At 39.0% G+C, this 26,755-nt stretch overlaps 1 protein-coding gene across 9 annotated transcripts in view; it reads left to right on the forward strand.

Annotated features, from left to right (window-relative positions):
- The window catches only part of ARMC8 (armadillo repeat containing 8), a 65,780-nt gene that overhangs the window by 12,919 nt on the left and 26,106 nt on the right, over positions 1 to 26,755 (forward strand). For 6 of the 9 annotated variants that reach the window (XR_008974907.1, XM_057429326.1, XM_057429323.1 and 3 more), the window contains 4 exons: positions 2,734 to 2,805; positions 19,905 to 20,047; positions 20,148 to 20,245; positions 24,620 to 24,712. Coding sequence is in view for 8 of the 9 variants with exons in the window: in XM_057429326.1 (XP_057285309.1) it covers positions 2,734 to 2,805; positions 19,905 to 20,047; positions 20,148 to 20,245; positions 24,620 to 24,712 (406 nt within the window). In the remaining variant the exon portion in view is untranslated. The remainder of the gene's footprint in view (positions 1 to 2,733; positions 2,806 to 19,904; positions 20,048 to 20,147; positions 20,246 to 24,619; positions 24,713 to 26,755) is intronic. The other 3 variants (XM_057429329.1, XM_057429330.1, XM_057429325.1) reach the window with 2 other exon arrangements.

The following is a 26,755-nucleotide window of genomic DNA, read 5'->3' on the forward strand; positions in this document are numbered from 1 at the left end:
ATGAGGGGGAGGAATCCTCTACTGTTATTCTACATTGGATTATGGCATTTTAAGGATATTCTTGGTTTCCATATCCACCTGCTTCTTTGTTATTGAGTAGGTTCGTTTCTGTAAGGCAAATTTGAAGAGATAAGTGTGGCATGGAACTTGGGAGTGCCAAGGCATAATGCATGCAAACATGGTGATCTTTGCTGGTCTTTCTCTGACAGTTTTTAATCACCAACTTGAAGGTATTTTACTTGTTTGCAAGTTGAAGTGGTCAGATGTACATGTTTTGGATTTGTCAGAAGTCTCAAGCTTGTGATATTTCTTGTCTACCTTTCTGAGGAACTTTGTGAACTAGGATGTAGAAACTCATCTGGATTGTTTACAGATGAGGTCTGTGACCTCTGAGTTTGAGTGTTATGGAGGTTGTCCATGTTCCTGCCGCTTCTGAAGGGGTGTCTCAATCAAATTGTCTAGGCCCTACTTAAGACATAATAAATGGTTGAAAGGTTATCAAGCCATTCTACTGTGGAGCTGGTGCAGGAGTCACCAAAGTTTGGTAGTGGGTTTGTTGTTTTGTATAACACAAAATAGTGTGTAAAATCACTTGAGCCGGCCATAAAAATGTCACCAAAATCTGTCAGTTCTTCAGAGTGCTTGGCAAGTGCCTTTTCTTTAGCTTCTCAGGATGCCTTCATGAATGCATGGCATGATGAAGCCTTTCTGATGACTTTGGGAGCTGGTGTCTTACAGATAACAGGGAGAGGTAGCCTTTTTAAAAGTCTTAAGAGTGGCTTGAGCACTCACTTTAGTGCCTGAACCTCGCACATCTTTTGATACAGTTTCCATTCCTTTGAGACATCTGATCATTGTTTCTGCCACTGTTTGGGACTGTCTCTTGTATTTTAAAAGCCTTTCAAAATGACGAGGATACTTTCATGTCAATCATTCAGCACAGAAACCACTGAGGTACTGTTTCTGAGGTTAGTGGAAGTTTCAAGTCCATTCCTTAAACTTTCTTGGGCTTCCTTCCAGCTTAGCCTGTCTTCTGATCTTGCTCCTTCTCCTCTCCTCCTGTCTTGCGGTGTAGTTACCAAACTTACAGTAGCTACAACAGAAGGTCCAGCATTTTATGCTGATGCTCAGCTGCATTAAGCTGTGGTGTACAGGCAGATTCCCCTGAAGTAAGGGCTCACTCGACGAGTCAAGTGGTTTCCTGACTCTGCCTGCATTGACATACGTAAAACTGCAGTGTTCAGCTGCTTTTAATGCTGCTCACCTGTTGGAGCTGCAAGATCACTAGCCAAACTTGGACAGCTTCCATTTGCTTAAGATTCCTAGAGCACTATTCTGTGGCTGGATAACTGCAATGGGAAAGTGAGTCACGCGGAGACATAAGTCAGGAGGAACGGGCAATTACTTTTTACTAATTGAGGTTTATAAAGGTTCTGCTTATGCCAGTCTAGATATTGGCTGCCTTGGCTAAAGAGTTCTTTATAGCTCTAATGGAGTGAGTTTAACACTTGGGACAACTTCTTATTGCAGTGGAATTGGCATGTTCAGTGGGTACCTGAGGTATATGTAGTGTTCATGCAGGGCCAGATAGATCTTAAAGAACAAGACTGCTCTAAATCTCTTAAGATTTGAAGATAACAGGTGAAAGAGTGATATAGTGGCAGGCAAATATACTCACTTAAAGCAATCACTGAAGCTCTCAAATGACTTGAATGATGGACATAGTTAGCCAGTGATTTACTTACCAGTTTTGCGACTACAAACACTATAATAATAAATATTGCTTTGTTACTTGTTGATAAAGAATTATCTGAATTTGGACTGGTTTTGTTTTCTGCTCTTATAAATATCCCTACAGCTAGGAAGATTCCTGGAAGTGTGTAATCTTTATTTTTCTGAACCTGGCCATAAGTTGCTCTGGTTGTTCATAGATCTTTAAAAGGCAGCGGTGGTTATTAAGATACAGTAGCAGTTTTCTGAACAACATAGTTGCAAATTACACATTTTCACAGAACTTCTTAGTATATGCTCCCCGTGTCCTCTTCCGAAAATACTTCCCTTGTTCCTTTACCATAGTATGAGCGTCTTTAATATATTTAACCTTGTAGTAACACCAAGACAGGAAAATGTCTTTGTTTGCACTTTACACCTGGGATTTTGGCATACAGATATTTAGGTGTCCTGCTGAAATTCATTAAAGGAAGCCTGTGGTGAAGAGGAGAGTGAAAGCCTGGTCTCTGGAGACTGGTGATAGTTCTTTTTTTTTCCTTTTTTTCCCCCCCTCCTTTTTTTCTTAATTTTATTCATTTCCAGCTTGTTCTTTCCTGCACCCAGTAGAATATTCAGTTAATACTTCAAATTACCCACACCTGCTTTCCCAGCCCAATAGTGGGGGTTTTATTTTGGAAGTCTAGTTCAATATATGGGCACAAAGAACCAGTATATCTAGTTTTCCTCAATAATGAGACTTCTTAGTGTCTGGCGTGCATGTGAGAGAGTTTGGGGTTTTGCTTACTCGTGTAAACTGGGATGTAATAGAATCCCAGAGCTCTGGGGTATTTATGTGTGGGCTGTGGAAACTCTGCCCTAAAGCACTCCCCAGTCCTGTAGGTGCAGCATGGACATGTGGAAGACTACCTGATAAGCCTTCATGGAAATAGTAAGTTCTATAGTTTAAGCCCTCAGTACCTCAGCATAATTTACCAGGGTTTGTTTTTCTTTCTGGATTTACAGAGATATGAAAAATGCTGTAATTGGAAACAACAAACAAAAAGCCAACTTGATTGTTTTGGGAGCAGTTCCAAGGTATGTCCTTTGCTACTCTCCTTTTCACTGATTCACAACAGATCTGGAATAATGATCCTTAGATCACAGGCACTTTTTTGCTTTAACTTTTGTTTGTAGTTGACTGCATACTTTCTTTAATGTAAGAGAGACTTGAAATGTTGAACTCATGTATTACAGAACAAGCTGCTGAGTAATGCTTTTAATTTAGAATTTTATAGAATTCTGTAAAGAAGTCGTGGTGATTTTTATTAAACTTTTTCAGCTCAGGAATGAAATCTGATTTCTGACATGGATATTAATGGTGAATGAAAGTGGTTGTATCTTAATCCTGTTCTTTAGCCAATTGCCTGGTGAGTTCACAAGTGAAAATGTGTAAGGTTATGTTAAAAAATAATTTAAAAATACTGAAAGCCATCTGAGATAATTTGCTTGTCTTCTCTACCTGCTTCAGTGGACTAAAAACCATTGATCATACTTTATTGCTGAATTACTGCTTCAGCTGATGTTAATGTTTTCTGGATCCTGATTCCACTAGTACAGATTTAACAGGTAACTTTATCTACTGCATTGCTCACTCCAGTTTTCATTTCACACCTCTTCTCCTCCAGGCTTCTTTCTCCCAACAATTTGCAGCAATGGAGAAGGAAAACATGGAGCAATGTACTAGTGCTAGGAGTATGGGATCCCCTATGATCTGTTTGCTTAAATGGTAACTAAGTCCCAAAACTGTCCTGCTTCAGAAAGCTTCTGGCTTGTTAAAAATGTCTTATTTGCAGGAAATACCTTCTTATTTACAGATTGAGTTTGTGTTAAGGCTTGTCCTTAAAGTTCTCTAAGGATTAGCTGTGAGGAAACCCCCCTGTAAAAAACCTGCTGAATTATCTTCTGTTTTGACCAAATATAAACAGGTGCAGAGAAGACTTCACATGAGAGGAAAAGATCAAAGTGGACATTTGTTCATTATGCAGCGATTAAGGGATTTTTTTTTTTCATTAACATGCCCTAAGGGATTCTTGCAACTGTTTTTGATTCTTGTGGTTCCCATTTTAAAAGTGACAGATCTCTAGCTTCCAAATCTAGAATCTGCCTGTTCTTAAATTTCGTAGGACTTCATGTTCTTTCAGTTATCCTGCTTTCTGCTGTTACTTGTTCTATGCCCAGTAATGAAAATCCAAATGGGCTTTTTCTGTTAATGCCTTCTGGCTGTCCAGGTAAATTATATGGTTAATCTGTAACTGCAGATAAATGACTGGATTTGGAAAATCTTAAAAGGTTAAACTATCATGCTTGTCCTCACTTCAGTACAAGTTATCCTCAAATGGAAGTAATTCTAATGCCAAGGCTTTTCAGACTAGAGGTGTAAATGATGCTAAATTGGCTGGGTTATAGTGAGAAAAGAGGATTGATTCTCCCTGGCTAAAACTTAAGTGGCATCATCATCTACTCCCAAGTACCTTTCTGAAAGCTTTAGAATTCCCTCACGGTGTTGACAGGCTTAGATTATAGGTTAGAGAACTGCTTTTGTTGTTCTCTCTAACAAAGTGGTAGGAATTCATTGGTGCTTTGGATACTTTATAATTTGTGAAATGGCCACTGAAGCCCTTAGAGAATGGGAACCTCTGGAATTCCAATTGCAAAGTCAGACCTTTCCCTCAATAAGAATAGGAGTTAAGCAAGCTAGTGTTTTAAGTCTCCTCTGCAAAGTTAATGAGAACAGTTTTCACAGTGTTAGATTGTGGTCTCCCAAGGGAAGCTGAGTCTTTTCTGTAATGGCATGGGGATTGTTAGAGTTCTACTGCTGCTTTGTCCTGTAGCTCAACTTCTTGTTTACACATTTCGTGCTTCTCTTTTCTTCCCAAAGTATTTCTCCACCAAGCTTTCAGAAGAGACCCTTTAGACCCAAAGAACCCCTTCAGATTTCTGTCACTTACTGAGAAAGAAAACAGTATGTTCAGATATTAGAACAAATTCATATGGGATTTGGAGACTAGTCTAGGAATCTTGTTAAAATTGGGTGAAATACTACTGGTAGGTTTGAAATATCCCTATTTTAAAATATCTGACTGCTACTTGGTCGGAAAGAAATGCAAAGTCCTTTGAATATCTCTGTACAGGAAGAAAATGGCAGGGTAGTATGGCTGAATCTCTTGTCATTTCTAGGCCAGTGGACTAGAAGGGGGACTTAAGACTTGTAATGAACTGTACAGATGGATGTACAAACATGGTCCTGGATGTTAAGAATATAAATGCAACAACCTGTATGTGGGTTTTCTTTCTTAAGAAATTATATTCTGTATGTCTTCCTTGCTACAGAATGAGAGTTACTCCTTTACATTCTCAGGAAATGCTGGCCTTGGGCACCTCTGTCAGGACTGCAAAAATTTTACTTTTTGAAACCGTAACTTTTTTAGTAGCAGTGCCAGAAAACAAAATTTCTGAAGTTCAGGGGGAAAGCGGGTATTTTAATGCCATGATATACCAAGTTCCTTCAGTGGCAGGCCAAAAATAGCCTTGCCTAAAAACAGTTTACTACCTGTATTGTCCTTCAATTTTCTAGGTTTTTTTTTTTACCCTTCTACTCTACATCACAGCTAGCAGAGAATGAGAAAGTCTGTACTAATTGTTGGTGTGCTCATTCACTTGGCAATTTAATACTGCTGCTCTTGTGCCTATGAACATAATTAGAAAGCTCTTCAGAATACAGGATCAGTAATTGAAGTTTTTTGTCAGTTGCTCTTGACTCTTAAATCTCAGGAAGATGATTAAGTCCTCAGCTCAAAGTAAATTTTTTTTACGAAGTCATCTTGGTGGGACTTCTGATTCAATGAAACAACTTCCCTCTAGTAGCAGTTTATCTGAAGTGCTGCTGGCTCCCAATAATCTGAATTGTAATTGAAGCCCCTTTGTGGTGGAGTTTGTAGTAGAGGGTAGAAATGTCACCATGTTCATTGCCACTTAGTAACACATAAGGCATAGAGGAATACAGAAGGAACTAGAGACTCACAGAAGTGGTTACTAGGACCACCCAGAAGTCTCACCGTTCTTTGACATAACTTCTGAAACTAAGTAGTTTTTCTCTCCCTGCTCTGTGGTACCTTGAGGCCTTCTTTATGAGCTTTCCCATGAGCTGCACATCAGCTACATTTTAAGGCCACTGAGCTAGTGAGTAGTTTAGGTTCTGTTGTAGGCAGAAGTTATCGCTTGACAGCCCTTTCTGAATTCTGCAGTAAACAGTCTAAAGCCTCTGGCTTATAGAGGTGGAATTGAAAAAGAAGAACATTCCATGAAATGAACACATGAGTAAGTTCTTGATAACTGTTTTGCAAGTCTGCGGACTACTTTCTGGTACCCTGAAAGAGATGGCATTCAGTGGTTGGTTACACAGTCAACAGTTGGCCCTTTCAAGCTGGTGACATATTTCCTCCCTTCATCTGGCGGGTGGCAGAGTGTAGAGAAGACAGTATTAAGTTCCAGTCATCAGAACAAAGCTTTGTCTTCCTGTGTGTTGTGGTTGCCTGTTAAAGCTCTGACCTGTGCTATTACATCACAAATGTTCACTGAATCAAGTTATTGACTATCTAATTATTACTGAGAGTTTAATATTTAAAGTCTAATTCACTTCAGAGCTAGTTTCTCATTAAGAGCTTCAGTTACTCCTTTGCTCCAAAATGAATACAGAGGTTTTTAAATCAGATCTTCAACTTTACCATCCAAGTCCTATAACAAAAAACATTAAAACATTCTTGTCATTTAACAAAATGATTTTCTAACTTCCAGTTGATTGTTCTCCAGAGTTTTAAGGCATAAGAAAGACTTGGGGGTGCTGGTCGATGAGAAACTGAACATGAGCTGGCAGTGTGCACTTGCAGCCCAGAAAGCCAACCAAATCCAGGGCTGCATCAAAAGAAGCGTGACCAGCAGGTCAGAGGAGGTGATCCTGCCCCTTTACTCTGCTCTTGTGGGACCTCACCTGGAGTATTGTGTGCAGTTCTGGTGTCAACATAAAAAGGCCGTGGAACTGTTGGAACAAGTCCAGAGGAGGGCCACGAGGATAATCAGGGGACTGGAGCACCTCTCATATGAAGATAGGCTGAGAAGGTTGGGGCTGTTCAGCCTGGAGAAGAGAAGACTGCATGGAGACCTCATAGCAGCCTTCCAGTATCTGAAGGGGGCCTATAGGGATGGTGGGGAGGGACTCTTCATTAGGGACTGTAGTGACAGGACAAGGGGTAATGGGTTCAAACTTAAACAGGGGAAGTTCAGATTGGATGTAAGGAGGGAATTCTTTCCTGTTAGGGTGGTAAGGCATGGGAATGGGATGCCCAGGGAGGTTGTGAATTCTCCATCCCTGGCGGTGTTCAAGGCCAGGTTGGAAGCCTTGGGTGAGATGGTTTAGTGTGAGGTGTCCCTGCCCATGGCAGGGGGGTTGGAACTAGATGATCTTAGGGTTCTTTCCAACCGTAGCTATTCTATGATTCTATAAAGTGCTTAAGTCTGGAGCTATAATATGGTAGTGTACTTCTTCCTGAAAAAGCTAAAGGCCAATCTCCAGGTAGGTTCACCTCAAAAAACTTTATACAGTTAATTTTCGCCTTTCCCAAAGTAATCTATTAGGGATTCTGTTTAACTGTTGCTGTGGCTTTCATCTATTCAATTATTTACTTATCTATCTATCTATTTATTTGGAGCACATTTGAAATGACGTGTAGAGCAGCTGATGAACTCTTACCCATTCCATCATTTGAAATTTGAGTTCTGCGAAGCATACTGCTAGATTGTGTGGTAGTGAAAGGTAGTAAAAATTTGTTGGGGTTTTAAGTTGTTTCTGGGGCCACACCCATGTGGACATCTGTGAAATTTGACATTCCTTTTGAAATTCCTCCAGGCAGTGTTCTTTTAATGTTTAACAGAAAGTAAGACTGCTGCTTTGACAACTGTGAAACCCACTAAGATGATAAGATGTCTATTAACTGGAAAGTTCTGTTAGATCCCAGTCTGTCAGCTGAGGAAAAGGATTTTATATAGGCTAGTATCTACATTAAACGCAAAAGGATCTGTAAAGATGATTTTTGTGTCCATTATTAGCTGGCAAATCTGGAAAACTTAAAGCTGATGGGCTGATAAGTAAGTAGAGGAATTTGCGTATCACTGATATAATTTGAAATGTTTGTGTGTGTCTTACTTTTGTTTTGAGACTTAAAAAGAAAACTTAGGCAGGATGGTTTTGCATAGCTCACAAGTACCCCAAACAATTCTTTAAATGCATGGTATTACAAATTCGTAGATGACCCATGATATTAATGATCCTGCATGGAGCTTAGCAGAAGAACACCCTTGCAAATGGAGTACTTTTATGCTGGGGTGCTGACTATTGTGAGAGCAGTTGCAGGAGTACAGGGTGAAAAAACACGCTGTTGCTTTCAGCTTTTCTTGGAGTTAGACACATGTCAGATAATGTTATTAGTTAAACAATTAACTTACTGTTTATGTAAAAGATATGCAAGAAGCTGCCTGTGTTTGGGTATTTAGGAATATAGAGGCTTGTGCGTATAGTAAGTACAATTTTAGTTTAACACAAAGAAAGTATGTCTATTACTTTGTGTCCTGGAAAGCTTGTCTTCATGGCTGACATACTTACCCAAATACTCTATCTGACCCTGCTTTGAGCAGAGCATTGATCTAGGTGACCTCCAGAGATCACTTCCAGTATCATCTACTCTTTGATTCTGTAACCTGATTTAATGAAAAACTGCCTTGATGTGTCTACTTTTTCCTTAGCGTTAGCCTTGAATTCAGACACTTGCTCAAGAAGTTGTTTTAATTAGTGTCCTATTATAACACTACTGCTAAAGGACTGGCCATCTTTTAACTGTAGGACTACTTGACAGAACATCTCCTGTACAGACAAAATGTGTTAGTACTTGCCTGAGAATATTGCGCTCTAAAATCCATTATTAGCTAGTATAAGGAAGCCTCCCCATATGAGTGAGGGTATGGTTTTAATGAAAGCTTTAATTTCTTAATTTATAACTTTATATGCTAAGATTATGCATGAAAGATGTATTTGTGCAAATATATGTTGTGCTTGGTGTCATGCAAATCTCTTTAATTACTGTCTGGTTAGGATTAGGCAGAGCAGTATTGAACCTAGTGCTATCCCAAAATGGCTTTAGACTGATTCTCTAAAACAACACCTTTGGGGAGGTATGCCCTGCTCTGTGGACCTGATACTGAACTTTGGTAAAGAAGGTTTTTTCTTGTTTGTGTCTGGGGCAGTAAAGCTGCTGAACAGTTTCAGGGAACAAATTTGGCCATCAGGTTTCACTACAGCCTAGGTTAGTAGGCAGATGTGATTAGGTTTAGCAATGATGGCAGATTATTTTTTTTTTTTAATGTTTTCTGGTTTCTAGTCTTAAGGTGTCCACCAAAAATAAGTTCTTCTGTTGGAAAAGTTCTGATATTGTGAAGTGGGAAGGGCTGATGAATGGTGGAAACTGGTATGAGAAACATTTAACTTGTGTTTTGGTTGGTTTTTTTGTTTGTTTTGGTTTTTTGGGGGTTTTTTTATTCTCTGTTACCTGAGTGACTGCTAAATTGTCTGCAGGTGACTATTTCTATATCTGATGATTTATATCTTTCAGTTTCTACTATGAATAATTTTGAAAAGGTAAAAAATCCTTAGTAGCTGGGCATTGTTCTTCTTGATTAGCTGTGAATAATATTGCAGGGTTGCCTGTTTTGCCAAATCATACAAACCTAGGATTCAATACAGTAAAATACAATATGTGTGTGCGTATATATATACACACACACACAAAAGTATATTTTTATTCAATACAGGAAGAACTGCACCTTTGGAGGTTTCTAGATTCACTACATGCTTTTGTATGAGGAAAAGGGAGCAGCCAGTTACTTTTATGACATGGAGGAGAGAGAAGAAACCTCATCATGAAAGATGAACCCCTTTTATGGAAAGGAAATGGCAACTCCTTCCTGTCAATGTGTCTGTGCAGCACCATTTGTTAAAGAGGGAATAAAACCCGAAGCATTCTTAAGCCTGAGGGGATGAAGCATGCCTGCAGTAGCTCCTGCAGACATGAAGAAAGATTTCTAGTCTGAGGCCTAGAAAAAGAGCAGCTCTAGAAATGTTAGTGAAGTGACAGATAGGAAGCTGTCAATAGTATTATTTGTTGTGGTTTGGGTGATAAGCTGGACTTTGATATGCCAGATAACTTGTCTAAATGTGTGGTAGGATCTTTGGTTCTAACAGGAATAGACAGTGTTCAGAAATCAAGCTTGGAGGAACAAAAAGAAAAGGCATAAATTTCAGCCTAAAAAAACCTATGTCAAATTTGCATGTGAGGTTTGGGTGTTATAACTATTTACCCTAAATTTTAAGTGCTTACCAATAAAGGGATCAAAGTCTCTTTTTAGGATAGTGAAACTGCAGTTTACAGAAGGCAAGGAATCTGTTACGTTTCCCTTGGTCATTTGATACTGCAGGGAACAAATTGTTCTAAAACTGTAAGCTGATGTTTCTGACAAAGAGTTGGCTTGATTGTTCTAATAAAGCCTTTGGTTTATCAATAATCATTATATGAATTGTTTTGGCACGAGATCTCTCTTAACTGCAGAAAAATGTGTTGTGTATCATCTCTTCTCCAGAAGAGAGACCTCGTGTGCTTAGTGATACAGGAAATAATTTTGATCTTCCTAGTTTGTTACATCTTTATAAAGTAGTTATTGGCAAGATTGTGTCCAAAGCCAGAAAATACTAGGATCTACTCCATTTCTGATCTCCAGCTTGCCTTCCAGTGTGGGCACCTTTTCAACTTGTTCTGTTTCAGTGGGAAACCATAAGGATAACAGCATGGACATGAGATGGAGCTCGTTTTTTTTGCAAGTGGGGGTTTATTTCTTAGAGAAGGGTTGCCAAATATGCAACATGCTAGCACTTTGTTGTCCTGATGCTACCTTCCATTCTAAACATTATCTGTTGAGGTGATGATTTAGGTTCAAATGAGCCTTCAAGCTTCATGCCTGTGTTTTGAGCTTTTTTGTTTATTTTTGCTTTGGTGTCTTCTCTAAAATTAGTATTTCTGGAGTAATCCTGTTCCTCATCTCTCAGCGCTGGGTAGCAATTCCTTTCTTGTGAAAACTTCTGTTGGTGGAAGTGCATCTTTTGTGCATCTCGTCTGTCTGTTGCCTTGGGATTAGGACTTTGTTATGCTAATGAAGCTGCCTTTGGTGGCTCTGACCTAGGCAGTGTTATGTAAAGGTGCAGGTGAAAAGCCAAGTTGATTTCACAGGTCTCTTCTCACAGAACCATCCTTCTCTGCTTCTGATCGTATCCTGCCACCACTTGTGGTGATGTTAGTGTTGCTGCGCTGAAAACTGCTTCAGCTCAGTAATCACAAAAAAACTTAACAAAAGTTTTCACAAAAAAAGCATTGTTCTGTTAAGTTAAAAAGAAAAATGGACATAAGAGCACAGAGAGAGTGAGACTGCACCATAGTAGCAGAGAAATGTATGTACATCCTACACCTTGCAGTGCTGAAAGGCTGCTGGTGGTGGCAGTGTGTGGTGAATCTCCACCAATGGAAGTACTGAAAGCAAGACAGTAACTGCAAGCAGTTTAATGACTGATAATTTTGCCTTGGAGCAAGGTTAGTGACTAGAAGATCTGTCAAGATTCCTCACAGCTCTGGTTCTGTGATCCTCAGTTCCTACCTAATTGACTTGCTGACTGCAGAAATTGTGATGTCTTCAGGTCAACTTGAGCTGCATGACCACTGCTGGTGGTGGAAATAAGAATTGTACTCATCATCAGTTACACACGTCTTTTAAGACATTCACGATCTCTGGCATGTTACCAGTTGTCAAGAACTCAGTACTTTTGGACGCAGTATTACTAAGTTTGTCATGCACATTAACAAAGTGATCTGTCTGAAGTCCTGAGGAGCCATTGTTTTCCTGACACTTTGTCCTGTTCTTGGCTGCAGTTGACTTTAAAATTGGAGGTTTTGTGTCATGTGCTCCATAAGGTAGGGATCTGTGCCCAAAACTAGTGGTTTGTGTGCTTACATAAAGGAGCTTCATCTGCAATGCTGATATTTTTAAAGGCTTCCTTTGCTTTTAGAGTGGTGAAAGAAGTGGAGAGCAGAGGCTCTAATAGGCTTCCTGTGGTTATCCCTGCTTTTTCCTCAAAGCAAGTGAGAGCCTGTTTAAGTAATTATATGTTTCTTTATGAGGAATAACCCTCATCATGAGGGTTATATGTAACTAGAACAAAGTATTGTAATTCAGCTATGAAGTACATGTGTGTCAAGGCAAATATTTGCAGTCAGCAGAATTGCATTAGAGATGGTTTTGTTTAAAAGCTGAGCAGCCCTGTATTGCTTAAGTGCCTTTTCTGTTAGCAAAAAAGTTGTTAATATTAGCTCTCCTTCTAATGGCACCTTTTAAAGTGTGGTTTGTTTTGGTTTGTTTTTTTTGGGGGGGGGGGGGGGGTGTGAGCTTAAAAACCTCATATAAAAGGTAGTTTTAGGATATCTCATATCTGTTCCTAAGGAGCTGTAAGAATCAAATTTGTAAGAAGTACAGTACAGTAAAGAAGAAATTCTTTACATCATCTTTGATGTGCAGGATGGTGATATCAGAGTGAAAGTGTAGTGTAGCTGTTTTGTGTACAGTAAAGAATTTCAAAATGCAGCTGAATGGGAAGTTGAAACAGTGTATTTTATGCTTTAAAACTCCTTAGTATTTTCATTCAAAAGCCTTTTAAAATGAGTTGGTCTAAATGAACAGTAGTTTTTCAGATAGTGCTCATAGGCTGGCTGATTCACTGATGTTTTAACACAAGAGTATTTTCACACAGTAACTTCTGGAAGACTTGGAATGAAGTTTGCATGTTGATGGTTTGCAAAGGTAAATGGAATGAACAGTGAACTTACATCAGTCTTGAGCAGAGTGGTAGAGTGCTTGAAGCAAGACTGGATGAAGATGTTGCTTTATATAATGCCTATTATAAAGCTTGTATCATGTCAAAAATAGTCTTACTTTGATGAAGGCAACTGATGTAGTAAAATCTTTTAGCCTGTGTCACACTTTAAATAATACTAAACTGAATCAGTGTCATTCACTGTGTAAGTTAAAAAGCTTTGAGTATTGTTAGTGAAATGTAAGCCTGTTTGGCTTCAGGGGCTATGTGTTGATCCCACATATTCTAGTATAAATGGCTGCAAATAAAGGATGTTTTTATTTTTGCTAAATGGCTTCCAGAGTTTTCTTGGAGGTGGAAATAGAATAATTTAGCTCATACAGACAGTGTAAATGCACTTGGATGTGAGATTATCTAGTAGCAGAAAGAAGCCATACTGTATCAAATTCAATATCCTTCAAGTTACTTTAAAAGTGCCTGCATGTGAACAACTTCAGAGATCTGGTAGCACGTTGGGATACACAGTGTTACATGCTGAATGAAAACATTCATGTTATAAAAAGGTGAATCAAACTGCAATAGTTCAATGGAAAGTAGCAAGAGTTATTTTCAAATGAAATTGATCATTAAAGAGAAAGGTGAGGAAAAACTTGATCATAGTCCTTATTTACTCCATGTTGTTTTGTTTCTTCTTTAATTCAGACTGAGCTTACAGCTCAGTAGGTATTGTACTGCTCCAACACTGGATTTAGTTAAGTGAACAAAAATAAGATTAAGCATTAGAATAAATTACTAGAGCTGTGACCTGAGACTCCTTGTTTTGTTCCTAAAGGAAAAAGATTTCTTTGCAACTTTCTTTCCTACTGCTTGTGTTAGTGCAGAAGGGTTTTTCTCTCTAATTCGCATGGAAGGGGACTGCTAGTGTTACTATCTCTTTTAGAGATGTTGAAGTAGTGAGAGCATTTTCAATAGTATGGCTCAAAGCAGAGTCCTAACATTAGTTTTCTTAACTTGGCTTTAAAAAATAAAAGTTACAGGTACTGTTTGCTTTGTATGAAATTCTTCAGAAGCAGTTATCTTTGCTTTGTAGGTTGGTAGTAGAATTAACCCAGGCCCTTTGGCTCCAGCTTCTGGAGATTTTGAATTAAGTTGTTGCGTCCAGAAGTGAGAATGTGACATCTCAGTTTGGGATATATTTGTTTGACTAACAGTCATAAAAATAACTCATTCTTGAGTCCTAATGTGTAAGAATCCATAACATTGTTTGTCATTTCAGATATTTTACAGAAATTAATCTGTGTACTTTCAAAATGATATTTAGTTCTTGCATTGGAAAATTCTGTGGCCAGTGATTGCTTCTTGTACACTGTTTGAAAACCAATGCTTAGAATGCATTAAAATGGGCAGTTTGAATAAAGTCTGTAAATTGTCCTATCCTGTTTGACCTATTCTAATACTTCAGTTCACAGTTTGTGATCAGTATTAGCTGGGGCTTCCCATGTGTTCAGAGGTCAACCTCTTTATGTATTAACTTGTTTGTTATTCAATATTCTGTAAGCTAACACAAAAGAATATGCCTCAGTAGTACTTTCAGCTGTATATTCTTTGCATGTTTCCATTGTATATTTTTCAGGCCTGTTGGCAATGGACTGAAAGACAAGCATCTTCCAGGGCAGAATAAGAAGAAATCATGACCATTCCAGCATATAGTGCATTCATCTGCTTTGTGGGGGTACTATTAATACATATTCAGATAATCGTGATTTGAATTACAGCTCTTATTTATTCATATACTTTGATATAAGGTATCTCAAGATTCATGGCACTATAACTTGGAACTGTAGCCCTGAGCTCTTTTTCCTTGATTATGGGGCTTGATGAAGTGCTGAGTTTTGTCTCCTTCCCAGGTGTTTTAAAAGCTGCAGAGATTTTTGTGACAACTTGTAAGTGGGATGGAATGTCAAAGAGTAAATTTCTGCTATTTTTAGCTAACTGTGAGGTCTGTGTTCACAGTGGATTGATGAGGTCTAAATCGTATGAGTCTGTTTTACAGTGCACAACTTGGATGCACCAAATCTCAGTCTTAAAAAGAAAGGCAAATTTGAATTTGAATCTTCCTTGCCAAGCCATGATAGTTCCCATTTTTTCAGCAGCTACTTTCCTGGAAAGTTTTCTACTTCACGTAGAATCCTTTATGCTTTCCCTAGATGAATCCCAGTCACTTGTTCAGAATACATCATGCCTTCAGCTGACCTTGTTTTTGGTTTCTAAGCGTTCATGGAGTTAATAGAATTGTCTCTCTGTATGGATTTACTGCCCTACCTCATTTAGATACAATTGCCTGGATACCATTACTGACATCTGAGAAAAAAGCCTTAATTAGTTAATTGTTATTAGAATTGCAGGGACAAATGGAAGAAATTGTATTCTACATCAGCAGTAGAGGAAAATAGCATAGGGAAGCCTTCTAGAAGGTTGCAAAAGTCCAAATATTGTGTTTTAAACTACTTAGCCTCAAACAGTGTCTTAATGTTAATGAAGGTGTTGCAAGATCTTCCCATTTATTTCATTTTGTGTCTCATTGTAATGAGCTTTACTGTGGGATCACAGGCTGAAAACTGAGTCAATAAGAGCATGAGTACCTTTTTGCTATTTTATAATACCTGTTCTTTTGATTCCTCCTGAAACACTCAGGCTCTACAAAACTGAGTTATGGTGGTTCTAGCAGAGCCTTTGTTCCAGTATTTCTGCAGGTTTAGTATAAGTCTGGCTGATTAAGGAGCAATGCTGGATATAAGAGATCCAGGATAAGTAGGGATGTCATGTTCTTAAAAAATGTGGACAATTACCATAGTAATATCTTTTAAATTTCAAAAATCCAAATGATGACTTTTCCTCTTATCCCTTGCGTGAACGTGCCATTTTTTTACCTTTTTAACTTCTTAATATTGACATTGGTGGAATGAATTACAAATATCTTTACTGAATTTGTCTATATTAGACCCTTGGAAACCCCAAACCAGTCCAGGATGTACATTAGTGTGCTATTCCTGTGTTCCTTTTGACAATAGAAGGATGTGGTCTTTGTCTTTAATGTTTAACAGTAATTTATTAATTGATAGTTTCATCTTTATTAATTATATGAGTTCTTTTCACTATATTTTTTGTAGTTTTACAGTTTGTCATTTAACTACTTAGTTTTCAATGTTACTTGCCATCAGTGCTCTCTTTTTAAAGAAGGACACAGAAAATGTTATAATATGGGTATCTAGCTCTGTGGAAAACCTAATCTGAAAAACAAGCATATTTTAAAGATCTAGGAAAAGATATCATTAATAGTTCCAAAATGTATTGTGTGTAAAATCTGAACTTAAATTTTCATCTTAACTAATTATAAAGCTGAGTTAAGGATTTCTATTTTAGACACACAGAAAGACCATATAGTCAGCATGTTTCATTTTCACTCTTTAACATTAACATAGCTGTAACATCTGTTCCAACTGCAGAGTGTTCATGGAAAAGAAAGTAGCAATTAATTTCTTTGGAAGAGAACAACCTTCAGAATTTAGGGTGCTTTTGGACTTTGTAAAAAATACCTTTTTAAAGTGTTTTAGGACATGGCATTGAGGTGCTGGAGCATGCTCAAAGGATGGTAACCAAGCTGGTGAAGGCTCTAGAATATGTCTTAAGAGGAGTGGCTGAGGGAACTGGGACTGGTTTAGTCTGGAGGAGAGAAGGCTCAGGGGGGACCTTATCACTGTCTACAAATACCTGAAAGGAGGTTGTAGTGAGGTGGGGGTTGGCCCCTTCTCCCACGTAACAAGCAACAGGACAAGAGATAATGGCCTCAAGCTGCGCCAGGGGAGGTTCAGACTGAAGAATTTCATCACTGAAAGGTTATTAAGCACTGGAACAGGCTGCCTAGGGAGGTGGTGGAGTTGCCACTCCTGGATATATTTAGAAGATATTTAGATGTGGCACTTCAGGACATGGTTTAGTGATGGACTTGGCAGTGCTGGGTTAATGGTTGGACTCTATTAAATGTTTTTTCCAACCTAAATAATTCTATAGTTCTTTGAACATTTCTGGTTACAAGGAACAGGTTATTTATTGAAGTTTTCTAAATTGCCAATTCTTTAAAGTCAAATTTTCCGGCTTTTTAAATTGTGTGTGTTAAATTTTATGGTGAAATGAAGTGATAAAGATTATAGAAGATACGTAACTGTTTCTAGTAGTAGAGTTAGAACGTGTTGAGAAGTGTTCTGCAACATTAGCTTACAAAATATATGTGTGTAAGTTAAAAGGGTCAAGAAATGTCAAGTCTTTGGTGTTAGAACAGCTGTACAGGTTACTCCACTAAATGAATTAATCTGCTCATGGTAATTCATGTCAAATTATTTTCTACATTAATGGATTTTTCTTGATAATTGGCAAATGTCACAGTTAGAGTAGTAGGTGAGAGTGTGCTTTCCATATATCTCAGAGTCCAGAAAAAAATGTAACACCTTTTCAAGGAGGAATTTTAGCTGGGATCACTTGCATTGCATTTGTACACGATCAAAGAAGTTTCTGCTTCCTGTGTATCCTTACCTGATCTGGACGGCAGAGAACAAAACCAGCTGTCTGTGAAGATGTAACAGTGATGCAGGGTTATTCTGTCGCATTTGGAATAGAAATGGAATGTTTTTTTTCCTTTGCGATGCTTTTGCATAACATTGGCTATGTATTTTACTTATTTTGTAGCCTTTCAGAAGCAGCGCTAATCTTTACCCTGAACATAGTGCAGTTGATAGTTCAAATGGTACATACCAGAATTTGTAGCTTTAGAAACATGTAATTAAATTGCCGTAAGTACGATTTTTGTTACTTTTCCAGAAGGTCATTATACAGGTGCGGTTAATTGTGAGTTTGTACAACTAATGTGTGAACACCTGATAATCTGAGTTTTCTTTACAAACCTTGCTCTGTCAGTATTACAGGCAATGGTACAATGAAGATAAATGGATGAGCAGATCAACTCCACTGAGCCATGTGGGCACTCTGGGCCAAAGTGTCTCAGGACCATTATGTCAATAAGAAATGAGAAGAAATACACAAATTAAAGGATAATATCCATGCAATATGAAATGGATGTAAATCAGTCAGGAATCGCTTTCTACAAAAAATTAGAGATTTCTAAATATCAGGAATAAGGGGCCTTTCAGATAATCAGATGGCAAGGGACAAAGAACCTGGGTGCCTTTGGTAAGTTTTTTGGAAGAAGTGGATTAAGGAAAACATCAATGACTCTGGAAATCTGTGCCATTCTGAACATATGCCAGTCTGAACCTTTGAATATGAAGAAAGTTGAAAGGAGAAAAGATGTCTGTGCTTTTGGGTTTGCTTGCATCTCACACATTAATTTTGTGCCACATTTCAACTGCTTTGTTTGTGTTCAGGGAGAAACTGTATTTCATTTTCTTAGTATGTGTTCATGTTTTGGAGCTTTTTTCCACCGTGAAATCAGGAAGGGTACATGTATGCTTTGAGTGATACTAACATACCTCTGCTTCCTGGCTGCTGTCAAACCTGTGTTTAGCAAAGCAGATTGGCAATCACAGAATTTTTCATCTAAATAGATTCTTAGGGAATAGTGGGGGATTATTTTGCTGTTCTCCTTCTCTAAGAGATTGGGAAATTATCTGCTGCCTGGGATAGAATGAATTTTATGTAAAGAACGTGCTGCTCATAGGTATTGAGGCTGCTTATAGGTATTGAGGAGACCTTTCATCTCATGCCTTTCTTGCAGTGGCATGCCATAGTTATGTCTGTGGCCTTTTACTTTAGATTTCAAATGTAGTGGAAGCAATTTTTGCCTTACGTAAGTGGAAAACACTTGGAATGCGTGTTAAAAGATACTCTTCTGTGTTACTGTCTGTTGTGGGGCTGCTTGCTATTCCCTTGGTTGGCCTTTTCCATTCCCATGTAAATAAATTGCATTTTTGTTTTGTGTTTCTGGTTACTTTTTCCCTTGCCTTTAATTGGGGAAGTCAGCTTTTGGGGTATTTTGTTCAGGGATCTGTCAACCTCAGTAACTACTACTCTCCCTTTCAGCAGTGGCTCCTTTTTGCTCCTAGAGAAGGGTTTAGTATGTTGCCTGGCTTTACGGGAGACCTTTTGAAACTAGATAGGGTAGTGTGTTACTAAATTGAGAATATTTCTGTCTTAGCTCAGTGAATCTAGAAAAGTGACAGTGTATGTTGCATATACAGAGAGAATTGTATCTCTGTGTCCGCTTAAGTCATCTTACCTCTTTCGGTTTTGCTCAGACTTGTATGTAATGTGGGTGTCCTTAGTTAAACACTTTTCATCTTCAGCTTGTAAACCATGTGAATCTTTAAGTGATTATCTTCTCTGCTGATGTGAAGTAGGAATCTGGTCACTCTCTATATGACTCAGATTTAGACTGAAAGTGATTGGGGACCTCTGCTGTGATTCAGGTGCTACATGTGTAATCTGAAGTATGTTCAAAGGGGCTTTTAGCTGTCTTGATTCTGTATGAAGAATCCAAATTGGTTGAGACCCAAAGTATGAGTTTGGCAAGATGTGTTTTAAGCTTGAAGTGATCCTGTTTAGCTACAATTCAGCTGCCTTCCTGCATATAAAATTTTACTGTGCTTTCTTTATGTTCTATATGATCATTCCTCAGTGTTCAAAACTCGGATTACTCTCGGACCCCATGCTTATTCTTAATGATGGCATTTAATATGAACCTGGACCCAGAAGAAGTCACTGCCAAAGATCATCATCTAGGCAATAATGTCCCTAGGTGTTAGGGGAGATTCTTGAGGTTCCCTTTCCCGTTGACGTCAAACTGCAGACTCGTTTCCTTTAATTGAAATTTGCAGTCTTCCTGGTATCCTGAAAGACCTCGTCTGGGATATTAGTACTGTGACACTGCATTTTTTAGGGGACAAAAAAACCTGAACCACCAGTGTGATATCTCTGTACCATAACAGCAAGTAAAACCTGTGTAGGAACACACAGTGTAAAAAGGGTCTCATGACTAAGGTGTTCATCTTGCTCTTTAGTTCAGCCTTCATCTTCTTTACATAGCAGGATTCAGATAATTTTTTTTTTCCATATGTAGAAGTTCTCTTTAATCTGAATTTATCTTTATAAATAATTCTATTTCCAGGTTGCTGTATTTACTTCAGCAAGAAACCTCCAGCACAGAACTGAGAACAGAATGTGCCGTGGTCCTTGGAAGCCTCGCAATGGGTACAGAGAATAATGTCAAATCCCTACTAGACTGCCATATTATCCCAGCCTTATTGCAAGGTACTTTCCACTTAATGGATCTATGTTAATGAATGTTCCTAAAGTACTCGAATAAATGAAGATAATGAAGCTGAATAGGAGTTTTTGTTTGTATTTGTAGGATTGCTGTCACCAGATCTGAAGTTTATTGAAGCTTGCTTGCGATGTCTTCGTACTATTTTCATTAGCCCTGTAACTCCAGAAGATCTGTTATATACAGTAAGTTGCAAGATGACTGTCCTTTTAAAACCTGTAAATTTGGGAGTGAAAGATCTTGCTGTCTGCAGTAGTAATGAGGACTTACTTGACCAACAGTGTTAGTATTTCTCATCTACGTTTAAGGCCTCTGTCTTGCCAATGTTTGTAGCAATATTTGATATGAGATGGTCAACAAAGTAGCGCACCAAAATTTTCAGGCTTGTGTGCAATCTTAACGAGTAAAAACTGTTTCTAAATGGTATTTGCAGGTACCATTATCACAGTTATATTTGCAAAAGTTAGTTTCTGAAATTTAAAATATTGACGCTATCTTCCCACTCCAGCTGTGAGCGTGCTTGCTTAGTTTGAGCATTTGATGTGGAAAAGATTCACCCTCAACTCTTCTGTTCTTTTCATTAATGTATGTGTGATTTACATTTAACTGACAGGAATATGCTCATATGAGCAGTTGAACTCATAATCTTAAGTTCAGCTTGGAGCGTGTGAGCAATAGGCCTGTTGGTGCTGACTTTGTTAAGGTGACTGGGCAAAGCCAGTGAAGGTAAGGCTGTCTTTTAGCAGCTTAGACCCAAAAGGCCTAGCTGAAACTCGCTATCTCTTAATTGGAAAGAGGGGAAAAGGGATTTGCACTTTTCCCTTCTCTTTTGTCCCAGTGTAAGGGATGAGGCAAGCTCTGGCATGTGAACTGTACTGTACCAGCAGTCTGTTAGGAAAAGGATAGCAGTGCACCGGTCAGCTGACTGGATGCCAGTTAATAGGTTCAAATTCTGAGGGCAATTGGAAGCCCATAATGCTAACCACCCTAGTCCCACCACTCAAAGGAATGACTCTTGCTTGCTGAGGAAGACTTGATGCTTGTAGTGAAGCTGGCCTCTGATTTTGTACTTTCTCTGTGGTTCAGGTGTCTCTGTCATTACTACAGACAATTTCTGTGTATTAATAATCTTCAACAGATTTTCCTCATGATTTTGTCTAGTTGTTACATAGTACTGTAATGATGGCTTTGTTCTCTATTTCTTTTCTAATGATTTCTTACATTTTCATTGCAGAAATAGGTATGTAAACTTGTTTTCTATGAACTCAGTTTTACCATACCTGTTCTGAATTTCATCTGCTAGGTAGTCCATCTCATGAAATCCTTCTGCAGCTCTTTAGAGAGTTGTATTTAGTATGTGTAGGTAATCCGCCAGCTTTGTCGTCTGCTCGTTGCCTTTTTCCAATTGTTTTTTTGATTGTTCAGCAAGGAAGCCATCTGCAGATTGAATGTATGACCGCTGGAGGCACCCCTTACGAGTGATGTGAGAGTTTCCTCTTTGTTTCTCAGTTCCTTCCTTTGACTCCACTTTATGCTCCCAGATTCCCCCAGGTTGGCCCCTAAGAGCTTATAATTGCAGGGGCATCTGCTTCCTGCACTCAAGTGTCCAAAGTGAGGGCTTAAGATGATTGTCTCCATTAACAATCCATATCTCTTCTTGGGAATCAGTGCTTAATGAGACTGTTAATTCCTCCCTATTTGGAGGAGAGATGTGATATCTGGAAGGGAGAGGAAGTGGAAGAGCATATACAGAAATGTGGAAGAACCTCTATTATCATATAAATTACCACTAACATTGTGGAACTATATGCCTAAGATAATGGATTTTCTATTTCACCCTTTGTGTTTCTCTGCTTCATAGCAGTGACATCAGAATTCTGCTACTCCGTTCCTTATTCAGGCAGACATGATGTCCTTTAATCACAGCTACAGGAAAAGATCATCTGGTGAGGGTGCCATGTTTACTTTCAAGTGTAATACCCATTTTCCAATCACCCATTCCAGTTGGACACCTGAATGTTAAGTATTTTATGGCCATGCTTAAAATTTCTGTGCATTAGCTTCTTTTTTGCTTCTCTTGTGGGAATACCCAAACCCGTGCTTTGAACAGTAATGAATGAAAATCCCTTGAAAAGAAGGGGTGCTTTTCCTGTTTCTTGGAAGGTATAGCCACAGCCCCCACTGCTGCAAACTGTGTTCCACAAGGCACCATTTGAGAAAAGTAATTACAGGTCTAATCAAAAATTTAGGGCAGACATTCCACTTTCCCAAAACTGAGAAGAACTTAGACCAACATTTTCATCCTTGTAGTTGCACCTTTTTAAATAAGCCGTATGACATAACCAGTGATTTCCCTGCAGATGTCAGGTCCTGCATCTTGCATTTTGAAGCTCCTTTTTGTAAATTTTACTACCTCTGAATTGTGGGGTGTCTCTTTTCCTCCTGCCTTCCTGACTTCTTGTTTGTTTTGTGTAAGATGCACTTCACCAGTGATAAGCTTCTTAGCATATATATATCTATGCTGTACATACATATATACATACTGTATATATATACATACATACATATATATATACACACATACATATTGGATAGTACTGTGGCTTGATATCTTCAGCTGCCAGAGATTTACAGATGATGGCAAGAATCTGTTTTAATGGGTTCAATGTGTTAAACCACAGAGGAATCCTGGGTACATTGTCAGCTTGTTTTGATGTAACTCAAAGGAGACACTTTGAAGTCTTAGGACCTGCTGTGACTTTGTACCATGTCTTTCTTGACAACAAGTTTGGCCTCTTGGCTGCTTCTGTTTGCTTTTTCATGGAGGTTTGCTGTTCTGCTTGGCATATGGCCTAAACACAGTGCCCACTTAGTTTACACACCATTGCAGGCTTACTTCTGTCAGAGGGAGTCAAGAGCACCATCAGTGCTATTACAACATGGTTTTAGATTTAATTTTCACTATTACCCTGCAACTAAACCAGTTCCCTGCAGGCGTTTGGGTTCTGAAGTTGCAAAGAAACCAGAGAAATAGATGCATTTTTATATATGCGATGTGTAAAGGTAGAAGATGGCGCTACTGTTAACCAGACAATAAGAATACTGCTTAGAATAGTTTGTTCCTTGCTTTTCCTGTGCGCGTGCTTGTGGATGTGGAAGAGCTCCAGGACATCTCTCTATAAGATGTTGAAATGGCAAATGAGGCTTTTGCGTATTGACCCTTTCCAGTTATTGAGAAACAAGCAGTAGAAACAACTTGTTTTTGTTCTCCATGTGTTTTTTGGCTCTGTTGGTCTATTGTTTTCTGTGGAGAATAAGAAGGCCTGGTTGTTGGCAGCAAAGCTTTCTAAAATAAGCTGGTAAATTATATATATATAAAAATACTTTAAAATACTGCAGAGCTTAGCCTGACCTCAAAATGTATCCAAAAAAAAGAGAGACTTATACACGTTCATTTTGCTAATATAAAAAAGTGTGCTTAAAGATTTCCCAAGTAACTGGGAAATAAAATTTGTCATAAACAGCTGTATAGCTCTGAAGCTGTAGTCATGAAAACAGGCTGGTGCTACTTTCATTACTGTAAAAGCAGCTGAAGAGCATGAAGATTTTTCTCTAATTTTAATCCCCTTTTCCCTAGTCAGAGGGTTGCAATTCATCATTCTGCAGATAAAACAAAGAGTATGATTTGCTTGTATAGGGAAAGTATAGCATACATCCTTTGTAAAGGAAGACTCACACAGTCGTTCAACTCTTGCATTCAACACCCTTTCTCTCATAGGAGTAATTTAGTTAACCATTATTCCAAACTAAAATAACTAGTATTTCTTTTAACACCATTCCCGTTGCTGCCATCCTGCATACCGGGATGTACTGGTAAAAGTAACTTAAAAGCTTTAAAATTTCATGGTATACTACACAGCTTAAGTAACTGGATGTGTTTTCAGAAGGGAACTTTAGTATAATGATTTTTCTTTAGCTGATATATTTGGAATTAGTGTCACACATGCTAATAGCACCTATTGTGTATGTTTGACTTAAAGTCAGTCAGTGAATCACGTGATTCAGTTAGAAAGTGAGTGCCACAGAATTTATGGTGGACTGTACATGGTTCAGTCTGGTACCTTGTTCCTCTCCCTGCTTTCTTGTACTTGGACATGAAATGAAGAGGTAAGTAAATCACACTTGTACTGAGAAAATACAAACACAACTCCTGAAGTAATTGCTTTCAGTAACCATATCTGCAGTCAGTAAGTTTTTGGGCTTTCCCCCCATTCTTTCTTTGCTGTCTTATGAAGTAAATAATCTGGAGACAAATCCCAGAAGTTTTATATCTAACTTGCATTGACCCGTTATGTTTTCCATGCAGACTTAATTCAGAACTGTCACTCTTGCCTTGAAGTTTCTCCTGTACTATTTTAATGATCTTGTCCTGTGCCCTTGCAAATGAAAGGGAGAAAATGGAATGCAGTATCAAGAGTATTCTTTTTAAGTAGCAAACTGTGAAGAAACTATGTTGAAATACAGTGTTAATACTATTTTCTTTTCTCACTTGTTTCCAGGATGCTACAGTTATCTCCCACCTCATGGCACTGCTCAGTAGGTCTCGATACACACAAGAATACATATGTCAGATCTTCTCACATTGTTGCAAAGTAAGAAAGAGAATACATGTTCTTTATGTAACTTGTGGTTTTGGCATATAAGAAGCTGTGAAAAATGCCTTTTGTGGCAGGAACAGTAGGACAGTAATGACTTAACTGTTATTGTTCTGGATTTGCTGACAGATTCATTGGGGTTCACACAGTAAAATGAAATATGTGAATAAGTGTTTTATTTCTAGTGTGTGTGTTTGTACCTTTGGCTTCTAAATAAAGTCAGCGGTGCAGGCAAGTTTTAGTCCTCACTGTTGTCTTTACAAATTTTGGAAGGCTGTAGGGTGAGAGGAAGTAAAATGCTCTTTTCAGTTGAGCTCTACCAGGTTTCTCCAGATACATGTGCATTGCAGCTATGTAGTGCAATGCCACTGATATGGGAAAACTAATTTAAAAACAGCAGTAAACCCACTCCAAACACAGAGGGTTTTGTTTCTTCCCCCTTCTCCCCCACCATGTTTGTATACACCACTGTTTTTTTTAATTGTTGTGTTTCTCTGGTATCTACTAAACCCATGAGTTATACAGTAACTGCATCAAAATAATTCAGTATAGGAAATCAGACTTGTACAGCATCTTTCCCTTGTAGAAACAGTTTAAAACTAAAAGATCATACATCATATTTATCTCCCAGACTAACAAATGAAAACTGTCTAAAATTTATGGATTTTTAAGCATTTACCTCCAATTTCTTCCTTCCTTATCACTGTGAGTCTTCTGGAACTCTGAATTATTCCTTATTTAAAACTATTTTTTTTCTCTACCTTAAGTATTCTTTATGTACAGTCATCCAATTGCATTTCTTTTGAAAGGCTGAAAACTCCAAAGTTAGTGTGATATAAAAATGTAACTCAGCTGCTAATAGTTATGGAATTGTTTAAAGAAAACATGAAGACAAAATCCTACACTGGACTGTGGAAGTTCAGTTCTCTAGCTAATACTGGAAAAAGAGTTATGAAATAGTTTGGGTTGGAAGGGACCTTAAAGCTCATCCAGTTCCAGCCCCCTGACACAGGCAGGAACACTTTCGACTAAAGCAGATTGCTCCAAGCCCCGTCCAGCCTGGCCTTGAACACCTCCAGGGATGGGGCAGCCACAGCTTCTCTGGGCAACCTGTGCCAGCGCCTCAGCTTCTCACAGGGAAGAACTGCCTAATGTCTAATCTCAGTCTCCCCTCTGTTAGGTTAAAGCCATTCCCCATTGTCCTGTCCCTACAGACCCTTGTCAAAAGCCCCTCTCCAGATTTCTTGTAGCCCCTTTAGGCACTGGAGCTGCTCTAAGGTTTCCCTGGAGCCTTTTCTTCTCCAGGCTGAACCAGCCCAGCTCTCTCAGCCTGCCTCCAGAGCAGAGCTGCTCCAGCCCTCGCAGCATCTCCATGGCCTCCTTTGACCTCGCTCCAACAGCTCCACATCCCTCTTGTATTTTTGCCCCCAGAGCTGGATGCAGGACTGTGTGTGTGTGTGTGTGTGTGTGTTCCCAGAGCACAGCAGAGGGGGAGAATCCCCTCCCTCAACCTGCTGGTCACACTGCTGGGGATGCAGCCCAGAACATGGGTGGTTTCTGGGCTCAGGTGCGCACTGATGGCTCATGCTGAGCTTCTTGTCAACCAACACCGCCTCAGGGCTGCTCCATCCAGTATCTGTGCAACCTGTGTTTTGCTTGGTATTTTCCCAGCCCAGGTGCAGGACCTTGCACTTGGCCTTGTTGAACTTTGTGATGTTCGTACGGTCCCACTTCTCCAGCCTGTCCAGGTCTCTCTGGATGGCATCCGTTCCCTCCAGCATGTCAGTCACACCACACAGCTTGGTGTCATCAGCATACATGCTGAGGGTGCATCAGTCTCACTGTCCGTGTCACTGGGAAAGATGTTAAATGGCGCTGGTCCCAATATGGACCCCTGAGGAACACCACTCATCACTGGTCTCCACTTGGACACCAAGCCACTGACCGCAACTCTGCGTGCAGCCATCCAGCCAAAAAGAAATTGGTATTTTAAGAAGAAAAGTACAGTTGAGGCATCTTTCAAGCCCTTGAAAGTCTCCT

This window comes from Pezoporus wallicus, unplaced genomic scaffold, assembly GCF_028554395.1.
Source record: "Pezoporus wallicus isolate ANWC-B61680 ecotype Strahan unplaced genomic scaffold, APGP_CSIRO_Pwel_v1 contig_593, whole genome shotgun sequence".
Taxonomy (NCBI): domain Eukaryota; kingdom Metazoa; phylum Chordata; class Aves; order Psittaciformes; family Psittacidae; genus Pezoporus; species Pezoporus wallicus.